The sequence below is a fragment of the Heptranchias perlo genome, chromosome 18 (assembly GCF_035084215.1).
Source record: "Heptranchias perlo isolate sHepPer1 chromosome 18, sHepPer1.hap1, whole genome shotgun sequence".
NCBI lineage: Eukaryota > Metazoa > Chordata > Chondrichthyes > Hexanchiformes > Hexanchidae > Heptranchias > Heptranchias perlo.
In genome coordinates this window covers 7995441-8012086 of record NC_090342.1, presented here as the reverse complement: position 1 = coordinate 8012086, position 16646 = coordinate 7995441, and the positions used below count along the sequence as shown (strand labels likewise).

Sequence of the window (16646 nt, the reverse complement as noted above, 5' to 3'; positions counted from 1 at the left end):
TGAAAGGGCTTTGAACACTTTCAATCCAGTTCTTAGAGGATGTGAGGCCCGCAGCATAAAAACTGTTCCTAATTAGTTACCAGTTGACAACCTCACTCAGAAGGATGGCGGCTGTAGGAGATGGAAAAACTTACAGTGGTCTAGTAGGGAGTGGTCTTCTGAGGTTGTCTGAGGCACATTGTGTTTGGCAGAATAGAGAAAGCATTACTCTCTATTTGGCCGTACTGCTCTTAATGTGCTTGATGTTTTCACTAGGTAACTAAAATGAGGAAAAATTTTCCACTCACTCACATCCTTCACAGTGATGAGTGCAAGAAAATATCACATCACCATCTTGGAAAGAAATTACTTTGAAAATGGAAAGATCCAGGAACGAGTGCCTTGTCCAAGAGTTCTGGTGAATGCATTCTCGCTGAAAGTGATGTGCCAAGAGAACGTCAGAAAGCAATGAAATAAGAGCTCACAGAGAAACAATTTCCTGCACATCTGATATTTTAGCCTAAATGAAGTAATGGAACAAGAGCAGCAAGACTTTGCTCGAATTAATTCTTAAACTATTTGCGAGTTTGGTTGCTGCCATCATTTCCCACACTCTAGCATTTCAATGTTGATTTAGAACAAGAGACTAGTGATTTGTGATCGAAAACCGAACTGGTATTGACTTCTGCATTTGACGTAAATGTGCCTGGTTGGGTTATTCACCTGAATTTCTCCGATTGATATCTCTTGTTTGACTCTTGCACCTCTGTGTGTCTGGGTAGGTTGTATTTGGTATTGGGGACATCTGCTCCTGACATACGGGGGGGAAGATTTTAACAGGATCGTGAGTAGGGGGCCCGAAGTGGGCAGCGGACCCTGGATATTCAGGAGGAAGCGTGGCCCGGCCCATTCTAACGGCTGGGGCCTCATTTTAATAGTTAAAGACGGTCTCCCGCCTTGGGGGGGGAAGGGGGGTGAATGACCTCAAGGCCGGCGGGTGGGTGGGATCAAGATTTGGGGCGTTAGCAGGCCGTTGCGGGGGACCCAAGGAGATGGTCCCAGGAGTAAGGTAAATGCTTGGCGGGGGTGGGGGGGGTGGAATGGAGGGATGCCGGTGTAGGGAGTGTTGGGGTAGGGGAGGTCCAGGGATTCCTTCCAGGGCCCTCCTGGGCACCCCCCCCACCCCACCTCGAGTCATCAGTAAAATCACACTGTTGCGCCAATAATGTCATCGGGACGTGACTTTTATTAGGCCCCATCGCCTGACTGCAGCACAAGCCTCGGACAACTTCAAAGTCAGTGAAGATAAAATGCCACCGGGTGGGAACGGCAATGCCTCGGGCCAATGGTGCCCTCCCACGCACCATGCCCGCCTGCTGGGGGAAGGGGTTAAAATCGACCCCCATTAGGGCATGTCCATGGTACAGTGCGGTCTGGTAATCCCTGGCAGCTGATGGGCCGAATGGCCTCCTTCTGTGCTGTATGATTCCATAATCCTACATTACAACAGTGACTACACTTCAAAAGTACTTCATTGGCTGTATTGCACTTTGGGACGTCCTGAGGTGGCGAAAGGCACTGTAGAAATACAGGTTCTTTCTTTATGAGCTCTTTAACAAACGGCATCTTGCTTTAATTTACACAAGACACCTCTCCTTTTCAAAAGGCCTTGCAAGCCTGCATTTAAGCTGACTATCAAAACTGCTCAATAGTGGACTAATTTCATATTTTATTTCCTTGCCTGGTCGTAATCCACATTCCTGCTACGCACACTGCTGTTCAGGAAATGAAATAAAAACATGGATTGTAAGAACAGGGCCTCAAAATCCCTTACAACCCACATTGTTTAAAAAGAAAAAAGATATTCAGAGAGTGTTTTTTCTGTTATTGGGATGTGCGCGACAATGGCTACAAGGCTTAGAGGTACTAAGAAGGGCTTTGTTATATAGCAATTGTTTTTGCAACTGAATGGCTTGCTAGATCACTTTAGAGGCCATTAAGAGTCAACTATATATTACATGGAATTACATAGAATTTTCAGCACAGAAACAGGCCATTCAGCCCAACAGGTCTACTTTGTCTAACCTTATCTGCATATCCTTCTATTCCTTTCTCCCTCATGTACTTATCTAGCTTCCCCTTAAATGCGTCTATGTGAGTCGCCTCAACTACTCTTTGTGGTGGCATGTTCCACATTCTCACCACTCTCTGGGTAAAGAAGTTTCTCCTGAATTCTCTATTGGATTTATTAGTGACTATCTTATATTTATCCTAGTTTTGGACTCCCTCACAAGTGGAAACATCATATATATATATATACATCATATAGCAAGGGACTGCAGTCACACAAAGGTAAGACCAGGTATGGGTAGCTCATTCCCAATCCTGATGAAAGTTAGCGAACCTGCTGAGTCTTGACAACAATTTAGCAGCTTTTGTGGTCATTTGTCTACAATTTGCCAGATTGTCTGGACTTGATTAATCGATGTAGAAACATTCCCTACTATTAGAGAGGAAAGATATTGGTTGCTTCAGTGCATTCATGAAGTGAAAATGACATTACATAGAATTACATAGAATCTACAGAACAGAAACAGGCCATTCGGCCCAACTGGTGTATGCTGGTGTTTATACTCCACACAAACCTCCTCCCGCCCTATTTATTTCATCTAACCCTATCAGCATATCCTTCTATTCCTTTCTTCCTCATGTGTTTATTTAGCTTCCCCTTAAATGCATCTATGCTATTCGCCTCAACTACTCAATGTTTGCCATTCGATGCAATAAACAGCAAACTGATGGTGTTAACCAATGTGGTATAGAAGCATATAAAAAGCAGACATATTGAATATTGTATCAGTAAATTGAATGTGCAGGATTGAGAGAAATGGGGGTTGATTTTGAGTGGCGTTAATGGGATAGTAACAGCCTCAAAATGTCGGGAGTGACACTTATGGTCACAAAAAGTAAGATTGAAAATCCACCTTTAAAAATGGCACTGCATTTATTTTTAAGTGATATACATTTTAAAATCAGAATGATTGGGTGTTGCTCACCACAAATCATAGATCGGCAAAAGGTATATTTCTAACAGAGAGGGTCAGTGTTGCCAATTGTTCCTTCGCACACAGGAGATTTCATCTCAGTAAGGAAGAGTTAGTCCTGTTTGCTGTTCCTTCCTTGACAGATAGCACATCCTTCACATGTGGGATGTGCTGTTCAGCAGAGCACACACAAGACTCCAAAACTGCTTAAGTGAGAGCAGCAGAGTTTAAAAGATTATGAGGTTGGAATTCGAAACCAGGCCCACTTGAAAGGCTGCCAAGAATCTACAGATGGAACTATAAGGGCTGTCCAATTCTATGCAAGTTCCATAACACGCACCCGAAAGCAACTAGGTTTCCTCTGAAAGCTTTTCCATTGTAATTCTACCTAATGTTTCTGAATAGACAGCTTTCTTTGTCTCCTATAACAATATTTCCCATTCTTGAAGCATGTAGGATCCTTGTAGTTTTTTGGGTAGAGCAAGAACAACTTGCATTTCTATAGCACCTTCTCAGTAAAAAAAAAATCGCACAAGGCCGTGTCAGAGTGGTATATGGAGAAAGGAAACCAAACCAAGAAAGGAGAAATTGGGAACCACAATAGATTTCATGAAGCTATAAACCCCAGATTTACAATTCACTGTGAGATATAATAGGATTCTATTGGCATTTTCATAATTCCATCTTTATTGCTAAGGGATTTCATAGAATCTTACAATCATATTAGGGATGGGCAATAAATGCTGGCCTCGCCAGCGACGCCCACATCCCATGAACGAATAAAAAAAAATATACAGGACAGAAGGAGGCCATTCGCCCCATCGTGCCTGTGCTGGCTCTTTGAAAGAGCTATCCAATTAGTCCCATCCCCCTGCTCTTTCCCCATAGCCCTGCATTTTTCCTTTTCAACTATATATCCAATTCCCTGTTGAAAGTTACTGTTGTATCTGCTTCCATCACCCTTTCAGAGCGTGCTTTCCAGATCATAACAACTTGCTGTGTAAAAAAAATTCTCTTCATCTCGCCTCTGGTTCTTTTCCAATTATCTTAAATTTGTGTCCTCTGGTTACCTACCCTCCTGCTAGTGGAAACAGTTTCTCTTCATTTACTCCATCAAACTCTCTCATAAGTTTGAACAACAACTACAACTTGCATTTATATAGCGCCTTTAATGTAGTAAAACGTCCCAAGGCGCTTCACAGGAGCAATTTTCAAACAAAATTTGAAATTGAGCCATATATGGAGGTATTAGGACAAGTGACCAAAAGTTTGGTCAAAGAGGTAGGTTTTAAGCAGCGCCTTAAGGAGGAGAAAGAGTTAGAGGGGTTTAGGGAGGGAATTCCAGAGCTTAGGACTTAGGCAGCTGAACGCAAGGCCGACAATCTTGGAGAAATGAAAATCGAGGATGCGCAAGAGGCCAGAATTGGAGGGGTGCAGAGATCTCGGAGGGCTGTAGGACTGGAGGAGGTTACGGAGATAGAGAGGGGCGAGGCCACGGAGGGATTTGAAAATAAGGACGAGAATTTTACATGATTTATTCAACGTGAAGACAAAACATTCAAATGGGAAAGAGCAATTCCACAACTGAAGCAGTTTCAGATGACGGAGCTTACCTAAATCAGAGCACTGAACCACTCGCAGGTGGCACTGGCAGCCAAATGGGCACATGGGCATATCGTCATCGGGGATGAAACCAGATCCTTCATCCTCCAGCATAAAGTCAAGGAACCCCACCTGATGAAAAGGCTTGGCCCAGCAGGCTGCCATGAGGAACGCCAGTGATACGATCACACGCATGGTTGGCGTAAGTAACACAGCGCCTTAACCTAGGAGAAAACATAAGAACACAGTGGGTATGAGACATAGAATTACATTGAGTGTACAGCACCAAAACAGGCCATTCGGCCCAACAGGTCTATGTCGTTGTTTATGCTCAACACAAGCCTCCTCCCGTCCTACTCCAACTAGCCCTATCAACATATCCTTCTTTTCCTTTCTCCCTCATATGTTTATCTAGCTTCCCCTCAAATGCAGCAATGCTATGTGGAATCATAGAATCATAGAAATGTTACAGCATGGAAGGAGGCTATTCGGCCCATCGAGTCTGTGCCAGCTCTAAGCAAGAGCAATCCAGCTAGTCCCACTACCCCACCCTATCCCCGTAGCCCTCCAAATTTTTTCCTTTCAAGTACTTATCCAGTTCCCTTTTGAAAGGGCATGATTGAATCTGCCTCCACCACCCCCTCGGGCAGTCCATTCCATGTATATGCACATCATGTATGCTGTCACTCAAGGTCGGGACAGCATAACACAGCGTGGCAAAACTTGCTTCGGGGGAATCGGCAAAACATTTGAGATTAGTCGCTGGAGAAATTTTCCTCCCCAGTCCCAGTCGGTTCTTCCCTCAGCAGCTCGTTGAGTTTGATCCATCGTGGGTTTCAAATGACGGGGCTCTGCTTCTGTCAGCTTGGCCGTGTGTTGAGTCTCTAAGACCAGCTGCTTACTCTAACTCTTGGCTTTGCTTTCAGCATGCACTCTGACCCATTCCACTCACTGGCACATTTGTTCAAACTTTCATCCGTTGCTGGTGAGCAGAGCTCAGTGAAAGAAAGACTTGCATTTACATAGTGTCTTTCACGACCTCAGGACATCCCAAAGTGCTTTACAGCCAGTGAAGTACCGTTGAAGTGTAGTCACTGTTGTAATGTAGGTAAAAGCAGCAGCCAAGTTGCGCACAGCAAGGTCCCACAAACAGCAATGAGATAAATGACCAGATAATCTGTTTTTTCAGTGATGTTGGTTGAGGCATAAATATTGGCCCCAGGACACTGGGGAGGACTCCCCTGCTCTTCTTCGAAATAGTGGACGTGGAATCTTTTACGTCCAACTGAGAGGGCAGACGGGACCTCGGTTTGATGACTCATCTGAAAGACGGCACCTCCGACAGTGCAGCACTCCCTCACTACTGCGCTGGAGTGTTAGCCTAGATTTTGTGCTCAAGTCTGTGGGGAGTTGGACATGAACCTTCTGACTCATTTTTGTTGACTGTAAGACCAACTGGTACACCAACCAGCCACGTTAAAGGCGCTATATAAATGCAATTTGTTGTTGCTGTTGTTGTTATCAACCTCGCTCCATCCAGAGTCCATTGCCGGCCATTTCCTTGGAGCTGCTCCCACTCTGCCACCATTACTCTGCCAGAAGTGAACATAGGAACATACCTACGAACAATGACAGACAGGAAAAGACCCTCTGGTCCATCCATTGTGGTACCTTGTATATCACAATATATACACTCCCCACCCCACATCATGTGATCCCCTGGGAGAGGCGAAAAACCAGATTAAAAACCCAGGCCAATTTGGGGAAAAAAATCTGGGACACTCCTCTCCGACCCACCCCCCCGCCCCTGCCACAACCCACATTTAGGAGATTGAAACCAGTCCAGGAGATCACTCTGGCCCTGGTAATTCTATGCATTACATTACCCACCTTTTGTAAGAGGTGATTTCCGCCCCAACCAGAAATAGGTCCAGCTCTCACTTGAAGGAATTTACCAAATCGGCGTCCACCAGTGCTTGAAAACCGGGTTTACACACTTAAGCGGGCCTCCTGACACACTTCCGGCGAAGTTATGGTGGCGGAGTGGGAGCAGACCCTTGGAAATACCCAGCCCATGTGATATTTGAGATATGGGAAATGCAGGTGATATTTATTGCCCCATCGCTAATTGGTCGGAGGGCATTAAGAATCAACCACATACTATGGGACTGGAGTCACGTGTAGGCCAGACCAGGTTCCCTTCCTTAAAAGGTGTTTGTTCACAAGTTGGGTTTTCACAAGGATCCGGCAACTTTCATTTTCTAATGCTAGGCAAGTTCAATTTTAGAAGCTGCCATGGTGGGATTTTCAGTTTATGACTTTTGGGTTGCTAGTCCAGCACTGTAACCACTAGGCTACCATACGCTTATTCACAGGAATACCTTACAGTGGACTTCTCTCTCACAGTGCTCATTGATTCCTTACTTTAGGGACAATAATTTCTTTCCTGACCTTCCTGACAAATAAATCAAGCATTGTTGTTAATATTGCAATAACCCTCAATCCCCCTTCTCAACAGATATCGATCAGTTCCTTTCAAAGGCGTCAATTGATACCAAATTAACTACTTTCTCTGGAAGTGTATCCCACATGTCCACTAGCCTGTGGGGATGGGGAAAAGGTGCTTATCTCGAACCTTGTTTGAGGCTTATGTTCACTAGTCCTATCACAAAGAAGGCTCCTTAGTTCAGGGTACTTTGGATAGCTGTTGGATTATTGAAGATTGATTGGCCTAAATCAATGTTTACTATTAACCTGTTCTGTGCCAAATAAGATGCTGAGAGGATGTTACCCCTCATGGGGGAATCTAAAACTAGGGGGCATAGTCTCAGAATAAGGGGTTGCCTGTTTAAGACGGAAATGAGGAGGAATTTTTTCTCCCAGAGGGTCGTGAATCTTTGGAATTCTTTCCCCAAAAAGCTGTGGAGGCTGAGTCATTGAATACATTCAAGGCTGAGTTAGACAAATTTTTGATCAGCAAGGGAGTCAAAGGATATGGGGAAAAGACGGGAAAGTGGAGTTGAGGTAAAAATCAGATCAGCCATGATCTCATTAAATGGCGGAGCAGGCTCGAGGGGCCGAATGGCCTACTCCTGCTCCTATCTCTTATGGTCTTATTGCGAACACCAAAATTGTTGCTGAGTTTTTGCTGGGTGTTTTGGGATGTGGCAGCGAGTGAAAGTGTTTAAGAGTTCTGAGTGACTGAGGCGGATAACATCCTTAAGAGCTTTTAAATAGCTAGTCTTTTTGCGCTGCCCTCTGAATAAGGCCGTGACAGCGAGTTAATTATATAAGATGAATGTTCTAGCAGCCAATAGTAAAAGCTCTTATTTTTATATCTAAATAATTAGACAAGTCACTTAAGATAAAAATGTAGGTACAGAATAAATACATCCTCATGTACAGGAGTTTCACTATAGAATGAAAGAACTTGCATTTATATTGCGCCTTTCATGACCTTAGGACGTCCCAAAGTGCTTCACAGCCAATTAACTATTTTTGAAGTGTAGCCACTCTTGCAATGTAGGAAACGCAGCAGCCAATTTGCGCACAGCAAGATCCCACAAACAGCAATTTGGCAATGACCAGATAATCTGTCTTTAGGTGTTGGTTGAAGGATAAATATTGTTTGACGGGTGCCAGGGGATCTTTTACAGAGGCCAGATGGGGCCTCGGTGTAACACTCCGAGAGTGCAGTGCTCCCTCAGTACTGCACTGAAGTGTCAGCCTGGATTTTTGTGCTCAAGTCTCTGGGGTGGGACTTGAACCTATAACCTTTTTGACTCAGAGGCCAGAGTACTACCCACTGAGCCACAACCAGACTCTGCTGACTAAATATTTTAAGTAGAAATGTTAGCAAAATATCTGCAATAATGTATATAAAGAAAATTGCAGCCTTACGAAACGGATTGCCCACATCCCATGAACGAATAAAAAACTCTTACCATTCAAAACCCCCACTGGTGGCGGAGGTATGGCAGCAGCAGATAGTAATATGAGGGGAAGGGGAAAGAGGAGAAAGGAGAAATAAACAAATGGCATTGGGTAATGAAGCTCAAATTATAAACACTATTAAATTTAAGAGCTCCAAATCTGTTAAGGGTCTCGCTGAGAACTAACATGAACATGGTTAGATGGCAGTCAAAAAAAATCCATAATTCATCCCTATAACTTTATTGTTATTCTGTGCTCTGTTCTTCTGCTTAATTCTTAGATATAATAAATTGCAAATCAGATCCAAGAAAATCCTACATACCAAGTTTGCAACTGAAGTCCAACTCATCCTTCCTTTACTAATGTTCCACTAGGCTCTCTGGCAGATATTTCCAGTGTTCCCTTGGCTAAAAACATCTGTTTAAAATCCAGCTGTTCTTGCCCCACCCCCACAGGGTACATTGAGGGCGAACACAGCTTACACAGTATAGAATAAAATGCAGCTATCTGCTGAGGCAGCAAGAAAATTGGTTTTAATTTTGTTTTAAATTTACAGGAAATGTTTCTGGATGTGTTAAATATTGTGTATAAAATGCCATCTTTTCGAATGAGAGCTGTTATTTCACAGTGTTATACGAGCTGCTCTTTGTATAATTCCGTAATAGACTTGGGCCCTGAAATTCAGTGGGGGTTCTGCCAGTATCCCTCACCCTAACTGTGGAGTCAGATCAGCAGGGAAACAATGCAAAACGGCCAGTAATGACGGGGCACCATCTGAACCCCTGTGGAATCTCAGGCCCTAGAAATTTATGTCCATGTTTGAAGCTAAAAGTGTCTTATGTGGAAGTTTTATCCTACATGGATAATCAGATAACCAACACATGTGATCTCCTGGACTGCTTTCGAACACCTGAGAGGGTCTGAGATGAATGTTCCAGTTTTTTTTCCCTTATTGGCCTTGAGTTTTTCTCTGGTTCTCTCTTTTTTTGCCTCTCCCAGGAGATGACATGTCTACGGGGGGGGGGGGGTTTGAAATGGGGTAGGAGGGAGGGTGGAGCTGGGGGGAGGGGAGGGAGGGAGGGAGGAATTATTTGGTTATGATGCTCCTGCCATCATGAGTGTGGGACAGGTTTGATGGACCAGCTGGTCCTTTCCTGCTCGTCATTTTCATATGTTTCACATGTATTTTGGGTCGCTATCCCGGAAAAGTGAATTGATCAAAGATGGTGGACCCACCAGTAACCAGTCCCATCAGTTCTTGTCGTCAGCTGCAAACTCCCACTCGACTCCTGCACCCACAGTAAAAAGTCCTTGAGGGTCAGCATTGTTGAATGAACGGAATAACAGTGGACAGGAATGACAGGTTGTAACGAGGGCACTCGTTGACATGAAGGTGAGAATTTCAGTGGATGGCAACCGTACAATGTTGACCCTCATTTTATGCAAGATTCATGGACTTTTTGGGTTGAGTTTGGTGGTTTCCTTATATCCGAGTATATAGTGTAATTGCCTGAGGACATGTGGTGAATTAATCACATCAGATCATTGTTATTAACCCGTCACAAGAGAAGAATTCTCACATGATAAACATGGACACATTGGAAACTGGGTGATTACTTTCTGTCTCCACAGATTCCGCCTTCCAAAAAAAAGTGGACCAAGTCTGGAAAATACCAAAGTGGTAAAGGATATCCTTCAAATATATTTAAATACACAGTACAGAGTTAAAAAGGCATGATCCTGAAATGAGTAACAAATGTTTTGACGACTTGTTTTTAGCCTGTGTTTTCTGATTCATTGTTTCATCTGAAGTAGTCTGTCAATCAGAGTTAAATATCCAAAGTTGAGATGTGCTGGTCGATAGTTGATTCATATGCAAATTTTACTTCATATAAAAAGTAAACTGTTCATTTGTTTCTGAATGGACGAGAAATAAAATGCAATTTAACAGTAAGGAACTTGCATTGGATCAGAGAGTCATAGAATCATAGAATGATACAGTACAGAAGGAGGCCATTCGGCCCATCGTGCCTGTGCCAGCCTGTGTCATCAACATTAAATGGCTCCTGCACTTCTAGTAAACGTTGGCTCAGCAACCTCATTATTTATTTTCCATTTATTGCCAGTTGGAAATCACTGTGTCCTCACAATTGGCTCCTGATAATGTTAAAGATTGGAATTGTTGCATCACAGTTATCATCGCTCACTTGTTAGGTAGGTAAGATTTCACTCCAGGCGCCAAATTTTACTAATTTATTAGATTTGAGTCAAATACTTGTTTCCAATGGTTTCTTGATATCCCCCCACTGCCCCCCCACCCCTCCCAAATCAGGGTGATCTAATTCAAGATGATTAAAGGATTTGATAGAGTAGATAGAGATAAATTATTTCCTCTGATGGGAGAGTCCAGAACAAGGGGTCTTAAAACCTTAAAATTAGAGCTAGGCAGTTCAGGGGTGATTTCAGGAAGCATTTCTTCACATAAAGGGTAGTGGAAATCTGGAACTCTCTCCCCCAAAAGGCTGTTGAGGCTGGGGGTCAATCGAAAATTTTAAAACTGAGATTGATAGATTTTTGTTAAGCAAACGGAATTAAGGGATATGGAACCAAGGTAGGTAGATGGAGTTAAGATACAGATCAGCCATGATCTAATTGAATGGCGGAACAGGCTCGAGGGGCTGAATGGCCTCCTCCTGTTCCTAAGTTCCTATGTTCCTAATTAGCTCATCCATTTAGCTGGACATAAGTCAACAGTGGAGCAGCTAGTCTCCTTGGCAAAGTGTCTGTTCAACATGGATTTTGCTGCAGTCGCTGTTGTATTAACTGGTTCAGTGTTAACTGTGGTAGGAGCAGGTTGCCAGTATGCACAGGTAGGGTTGCCAACCCTCCAGGATTTCAAACAAACCCAGGGAGAAAAATCATAGGGGCATTAAAAATATTGTGTTTTTAAAAAGTATTTCTTTGAGCACTTTTGTTCATTAGTTATAGAAATATTGGACATGGGAAAAAAAACGCTGTTTGACTGACAGTCAAGAATCATCCAATCGGTTAATGAAATAACTGTTCTTTTCCCAATTGGCCGCGGGAAGGCTGGCACGCCATGAGGATGGACATGTTGGGCGGTCAATGGCGGGAGTGTGGGGGGGGGCGGGGCTGTTGGAGGCAGGAGGTCATGTGATGACACCTCCAGGAATATGTCCAACTAGAGTTGGCAACCCTAAGCACAGGGTCCACTGGAGACTGAGCATCCACCCAACCAACCAACTACCATCAGGCTTCTAAACAGATAAATGCACTGCAGCCACCAGCACTTTAGCTGAGCAGCACTGAGCTCAGGGACAATCTAAACAGATGAGCAGCAAAAACAAGGAATTTTTCCCCAATGCATTGCTCAGCTGTACATTTCATTCCCTCACAGGAGAATTTGGATATTTAAAGAGGTTAGAACAAACTTAAAAAATTAATGCAATCAGAACTTTGCACAAGCAAGCAATTTTTAAAATTTGAAATTGTACTTTATTCTTTGTTTCTGATCTCAAAATTCGGAGGTTAATTATACTCATTTAAAAAAAACAAATACGTGAGTTCAAATGCCCATATATTTATAAACCAGTCTTTCAAAATTCAGTTATATGGAGAGATTGGAGAACCTGGGATTGTTCTCCTTTAGAACAGAGAAGGTTAAGGGGAAGTTTGATAGAGGTGTTCAAAATCATGAAGGGTTTTGATAAAGTAAATAAGGAGAAACTGTTTCCACTGGCAGAAGAGTCAGTAACCAGAGGACACAGATTTAAGGTAATCGGCAAAAGAGCCAGAGGCGACATGAGGAAACATTTTTTTACGCAGCGAGTTGTAATGATCTGGAATGCACTGCCTGAAAGGAAGCAGATTCAATAGTAATTTTCAAAAGGGAATTTGATAAATACTTGAAGGGAAGAAATGTAGAGGGCAATGGGGAAAGAGTAGGGGAATGGGATAGCTCTTTCAAAGAGCCGGCACAGGCACGATGGGCTGAATGGCCTCCTCCTGTGCTGTATCCACTATAATGCTATGATGACAGTGTCTATGAATTGGGATCTACAAATTGGTAGGTTTGCTTAATTTCCTATTGCTTCCCACTCTTTAAAGTTTGAATATCCTTGTCGATTACTTGACCAGTTAAGTGGAGGTTAAACCAATCAAGGAGCATGGAACGAGCATTATTGCAGGTGATTGCTGATTGGCCTTAATTGGTAGAAACCTGACCAGTGAAATCCCATAGGCCGAAGGCACCCGGAAGCAATTAGCATTTCTATACCCTCCTATTAATATAAACAAAAAATGATGGTGAGATTCATAGCTCAGTTTCTAAAAGCGGGATCAATCTTTTCTCCCTTAAGTGTTTGTAAATTCCCTGCCAAGCTGGTGAGGTAATATGAATAAACAATGGGCTGACTGTGAGTAGGGTAGAATTGAACACTACCACTGGCCATTTTGTTAGATAAAATGGAAAATGATACCTGGGAGGAATGGGAACATCCTGGTAAATTCATCTTCCTCCCGCTCATGGGAAACTTATTTTTTTTGGCCACCAATAATTGTCAACCATTCAAAATAAATGAAATACTTGCTGAACATTTCTTCAGACCGTCTGTACTTCAGGTGGAAAATGAACTTCACTACACAATGGCTAATTTTATCAACACAGTTCAGCATCAAATAGAATCAGGAAATAGTGGGTCAGGGTGCTACAGGTCATTGAGTGCCGATGCATATCATATGGAATGATAAAGGAAAGGAATTGCATTTATAAACCGCCTTCAGGACGTCCCAGAGCGCTTTACAGTCAATGAGTACTTTTTTGAACTGTAATCACTGTTGTAATGCAGGAGCCAATTTGCACACAGCAAGGTCCCACAAATGGCAATGAACAGAAAATCTATATTTCTTTTAGTGATTTTGATTGAGGGATAAATATTGGCCAGGACACCGGGCTCCTCTTCGAAATTGTGCTTATAGGATTTTTTACGTCGACCCTGAGAGGACAGACAGGGCCCCAGTTTAACACCTCATGCAAACGATGTCACCTCCAGCAGTGCAGCACTCCCTCAGTATTGCACTGGGAGTGTTAACTTGGATTGTGTGCTTACACCTCTGAAGTGGGACATGAACCCACAGCCTTCTGACTCACAGGCGAAAGTGCTACCCACTGAGCTACCTCTGACACATACTGCTAGATGGATTCATGCCCATGATCCCACACTAAGTGCCTAATCACAACCATGTTGCTGGCCTTGGGCCAAGGTGCCCACCTTCTCACTGTAGTTGATGAATTGCCCAACAGACCAGAGCAAAAAGGGAAAGGGAAATGAGTTTATAGAAGAATGAATTCACATATCTTACAAAATAAAATCACCTCGTCACAATCCCAATCAGCCACCCTTCTTTGGAGTCTAAGCACCTGTTTCCTAGCACAACTGAACAGAAAATTGAGGGCAAGGAAACGAAAATGGGTGTAACTATCTTCGTACTTGCTATAGGACCTCATTTTTCCCCCAGGTAAATAGTACTTACATCCAAAACAAAAGGGGACAGCTGGGCCCTATCTATGGGAATGTGACATCACCAGGGACACTCAAACTACAATTTGCTTCACCACATTATTGACTTTATGAATGGGTTTGGACACAGTGCCAACACACTTACATTTGAATTCCCCTACTGCTAGGGAGAGAGCAAGAGGATCCTTCCAAAAATACAGGTCAAAAAAACCTTGGTTAAAAAAAAAAATCACAACGATGGAACTGCTGAGAATTAGACATTACTGAACTCAAATACTTTTAGAATGATCTTTTGAAATGAGCACTTTGGTATCATGTGATTACTGCACCCTTCGGTATTCTATGAATAAGATTATACAGCAATGATCAAAAACAGTACAGCGAGTCAGTATTCCCCAGTCCTTGCACAGGCAGATCAACTTACTTTCACAATGTAATTTTACTTGACCCAGTCACACCCCAAGAGTACTGCTAGCAAACAGTTACAAGGTCAGCGTTGCTATATGCTCCCTTTATGTGTTCAAACGTGAAGAGACAGATCCGACAATGCATTCAGAATCAACTACCCTCACAAACATCAAAACCCAACAAGTGGATAAAACATTCCATCTCATCTGCATTATATCACTGCAGTTAAAAAGAAAAGTCTCGTCCTGCAGAATAAATGAATGTAATTTAAAAACAAACCATGCTGAAGGGGAAAAAAAAAATCAATTTTAGTTTTCAACTTATTTTTGCAGCAGAAACGCACCTTGGAAAAAAAAAACCTCGGATTTGACGCATGAAATCTGTTGAGTTAAAGATTGCAGACAAATCACTCAAATTCAGAAAGACTACCACTTGCAATTTTTTTTTGTTGCAGTAAAAGAAAATTCACAATCAAATGATCAATTTGCAGCAAAATTGAATTGATCAGCTCTGGACATGAGCCATACCTTTCAGTTGCTAAGATCCGTCACTGTATTTCTCTGAGATGTTCTGATAGTGAGTTTTCACAGCCTGGGGAAAGGGTCGCAGGTGTGCGAGGGGAGGGGAGCGTGCTCGTGTTCGCTGGAAGGGACAGCTGGTTAAAAAAAAATTCTCGTGCTCCTGTTCCTCAGCAAGACTCTAAGACCAGATCCCATTAACTGCAGAGAACTTTAACTGACACACACACACCGGCAACTCCTGATCATATGGTAATGATATATCCCTTGTATTGGAGCCAAGAACACTTTATCAGCCTTTGTTGGATGCCTCCCTCCGTTTGGCTCGTGAACCGATATACATTGCTTGCTCCTTACAACACACCCACTAAGTCTGAACCTGTAATTTATCAAACGTCATCAGTGGTGTTTGAGAAAATAAACTACATTAATAATTTTACCAGGTTTATGAAAACACTACAGCATGATTGTTTAAAATTACATATATATGCATCAATTAAAATGCATTTTATTTGGTGGATTACATCTTTGATGGTGAAGAATCATGTGTCAAACTTTGGAAGTGTAACCTGTTTGGTCTATAGAAGTGAAAGGTTCTCTCAGAATCTCTCACAGCACTCAGTAAAATGTAAGTATTTTTTTTAAAACATTTTTTGGGAAACCTGCCATTTAATTGACATAAGATGTCTGGCCATTTTTAGAATTATAATAAGCCTGCCATTCGTCTGGGCTTCAAAGCACTTGTTGCCCCAAAATACTGAAGTGAATGGACAGAACTTTCTATCCCTCACAAATTAAAATAAAATCACAAACTCTCAACAGATCATCGAGGCTTTACCATAACATTCACTACTACTAAAGAGTTATAATACGATTAATGTTTACTTTTGGCTAAAAAATTTATTATTGCTAGAATATTGTTGAAACATCGATGGCCCAGAAATTGCTGGAGCAGGGCGAATGTAGTGTCTCCAAATTTGATGATACAAAGCTAGGTGGGAAAGTAATCTGTGAGGAGGACACAAAGGGCTCGATATTAGGAGGGAGGCGGGTTGGCAGCAGGGGGTTGACTGGGTAACGCGCCCAGCGAATTTGGGGTGCTCCGCACGCGGTCGCAGCCTAATTGAAGGCGCTTACCATGGCTTCTGGGTTTCCCGTTCCAGACCTGTGCAGCGGGCTCCCTGCGCACCCGCATCACAGGCTGTCAGCAGGAGGAGCCCTATTTAGAGGGGCGGTCCTCCAATGCTCCTCCTGCAGCAAAGAACCAATTTTGGATCATGGACCAGGCCAGAGGCAAGACTGCTCCAAGGTTCTCTGACTCCTCACTCCAGGTGTTGCTCGATGGGGTGAGGAGGAGGAGGGAAATTTTTTTTCCATCGGATGGGAGGAGGTGTCCTCCCTCCGCCACCAAGAAGGCCTGGCTGGAGGTAGCCGAGGAGCTCACCAACAGTGGCAATGTGTCCAGAACCTGGGTCCAGTGCAGGATGAGATTTAATGACCTAACCAGGTCAGCCAAAGTGAGTATACTTACACATTCTCCCACACTCCGTCTTCCACATCACCTCCACCACCACACAACTCCTTCTGCACTGGCACCACAACGCTCTCGCATCACTCCTCAC

At 43.1% G+C, this 16646-nt stretch overlaps 1 protein-coding gene across 1 annotated transcript in view; it reads right to left on the bottom strand.

Annotated features, from left to right (window-relative positions):
* Positions 1 to 15354, bottom strand: part of dcn (decorin) — a 43190-nt gene extending 27836 nt beyond the window's left edge. The window contains exons 1-2 of the mRNA XM_067999318.1: positions 15034 to 15354; positions 4637 to 4849 (exon numbers count right to left, since the gene is read on the bottom strand). Of these exons, the coding sequence (XP_067855419.1) occupies positions 4637 to 4820 (184 nt within the window). The 5' untranslated portion in view covers positions 4821 to 4849; positions 15034 to 15354. The remainder of the gene's footprint in view (positions 1 to 4636; positions 4850 to 15033) is intronic.
* Between the last annotated feature and the right edge of the window lie 1292 nt (positions 15355 to 16646).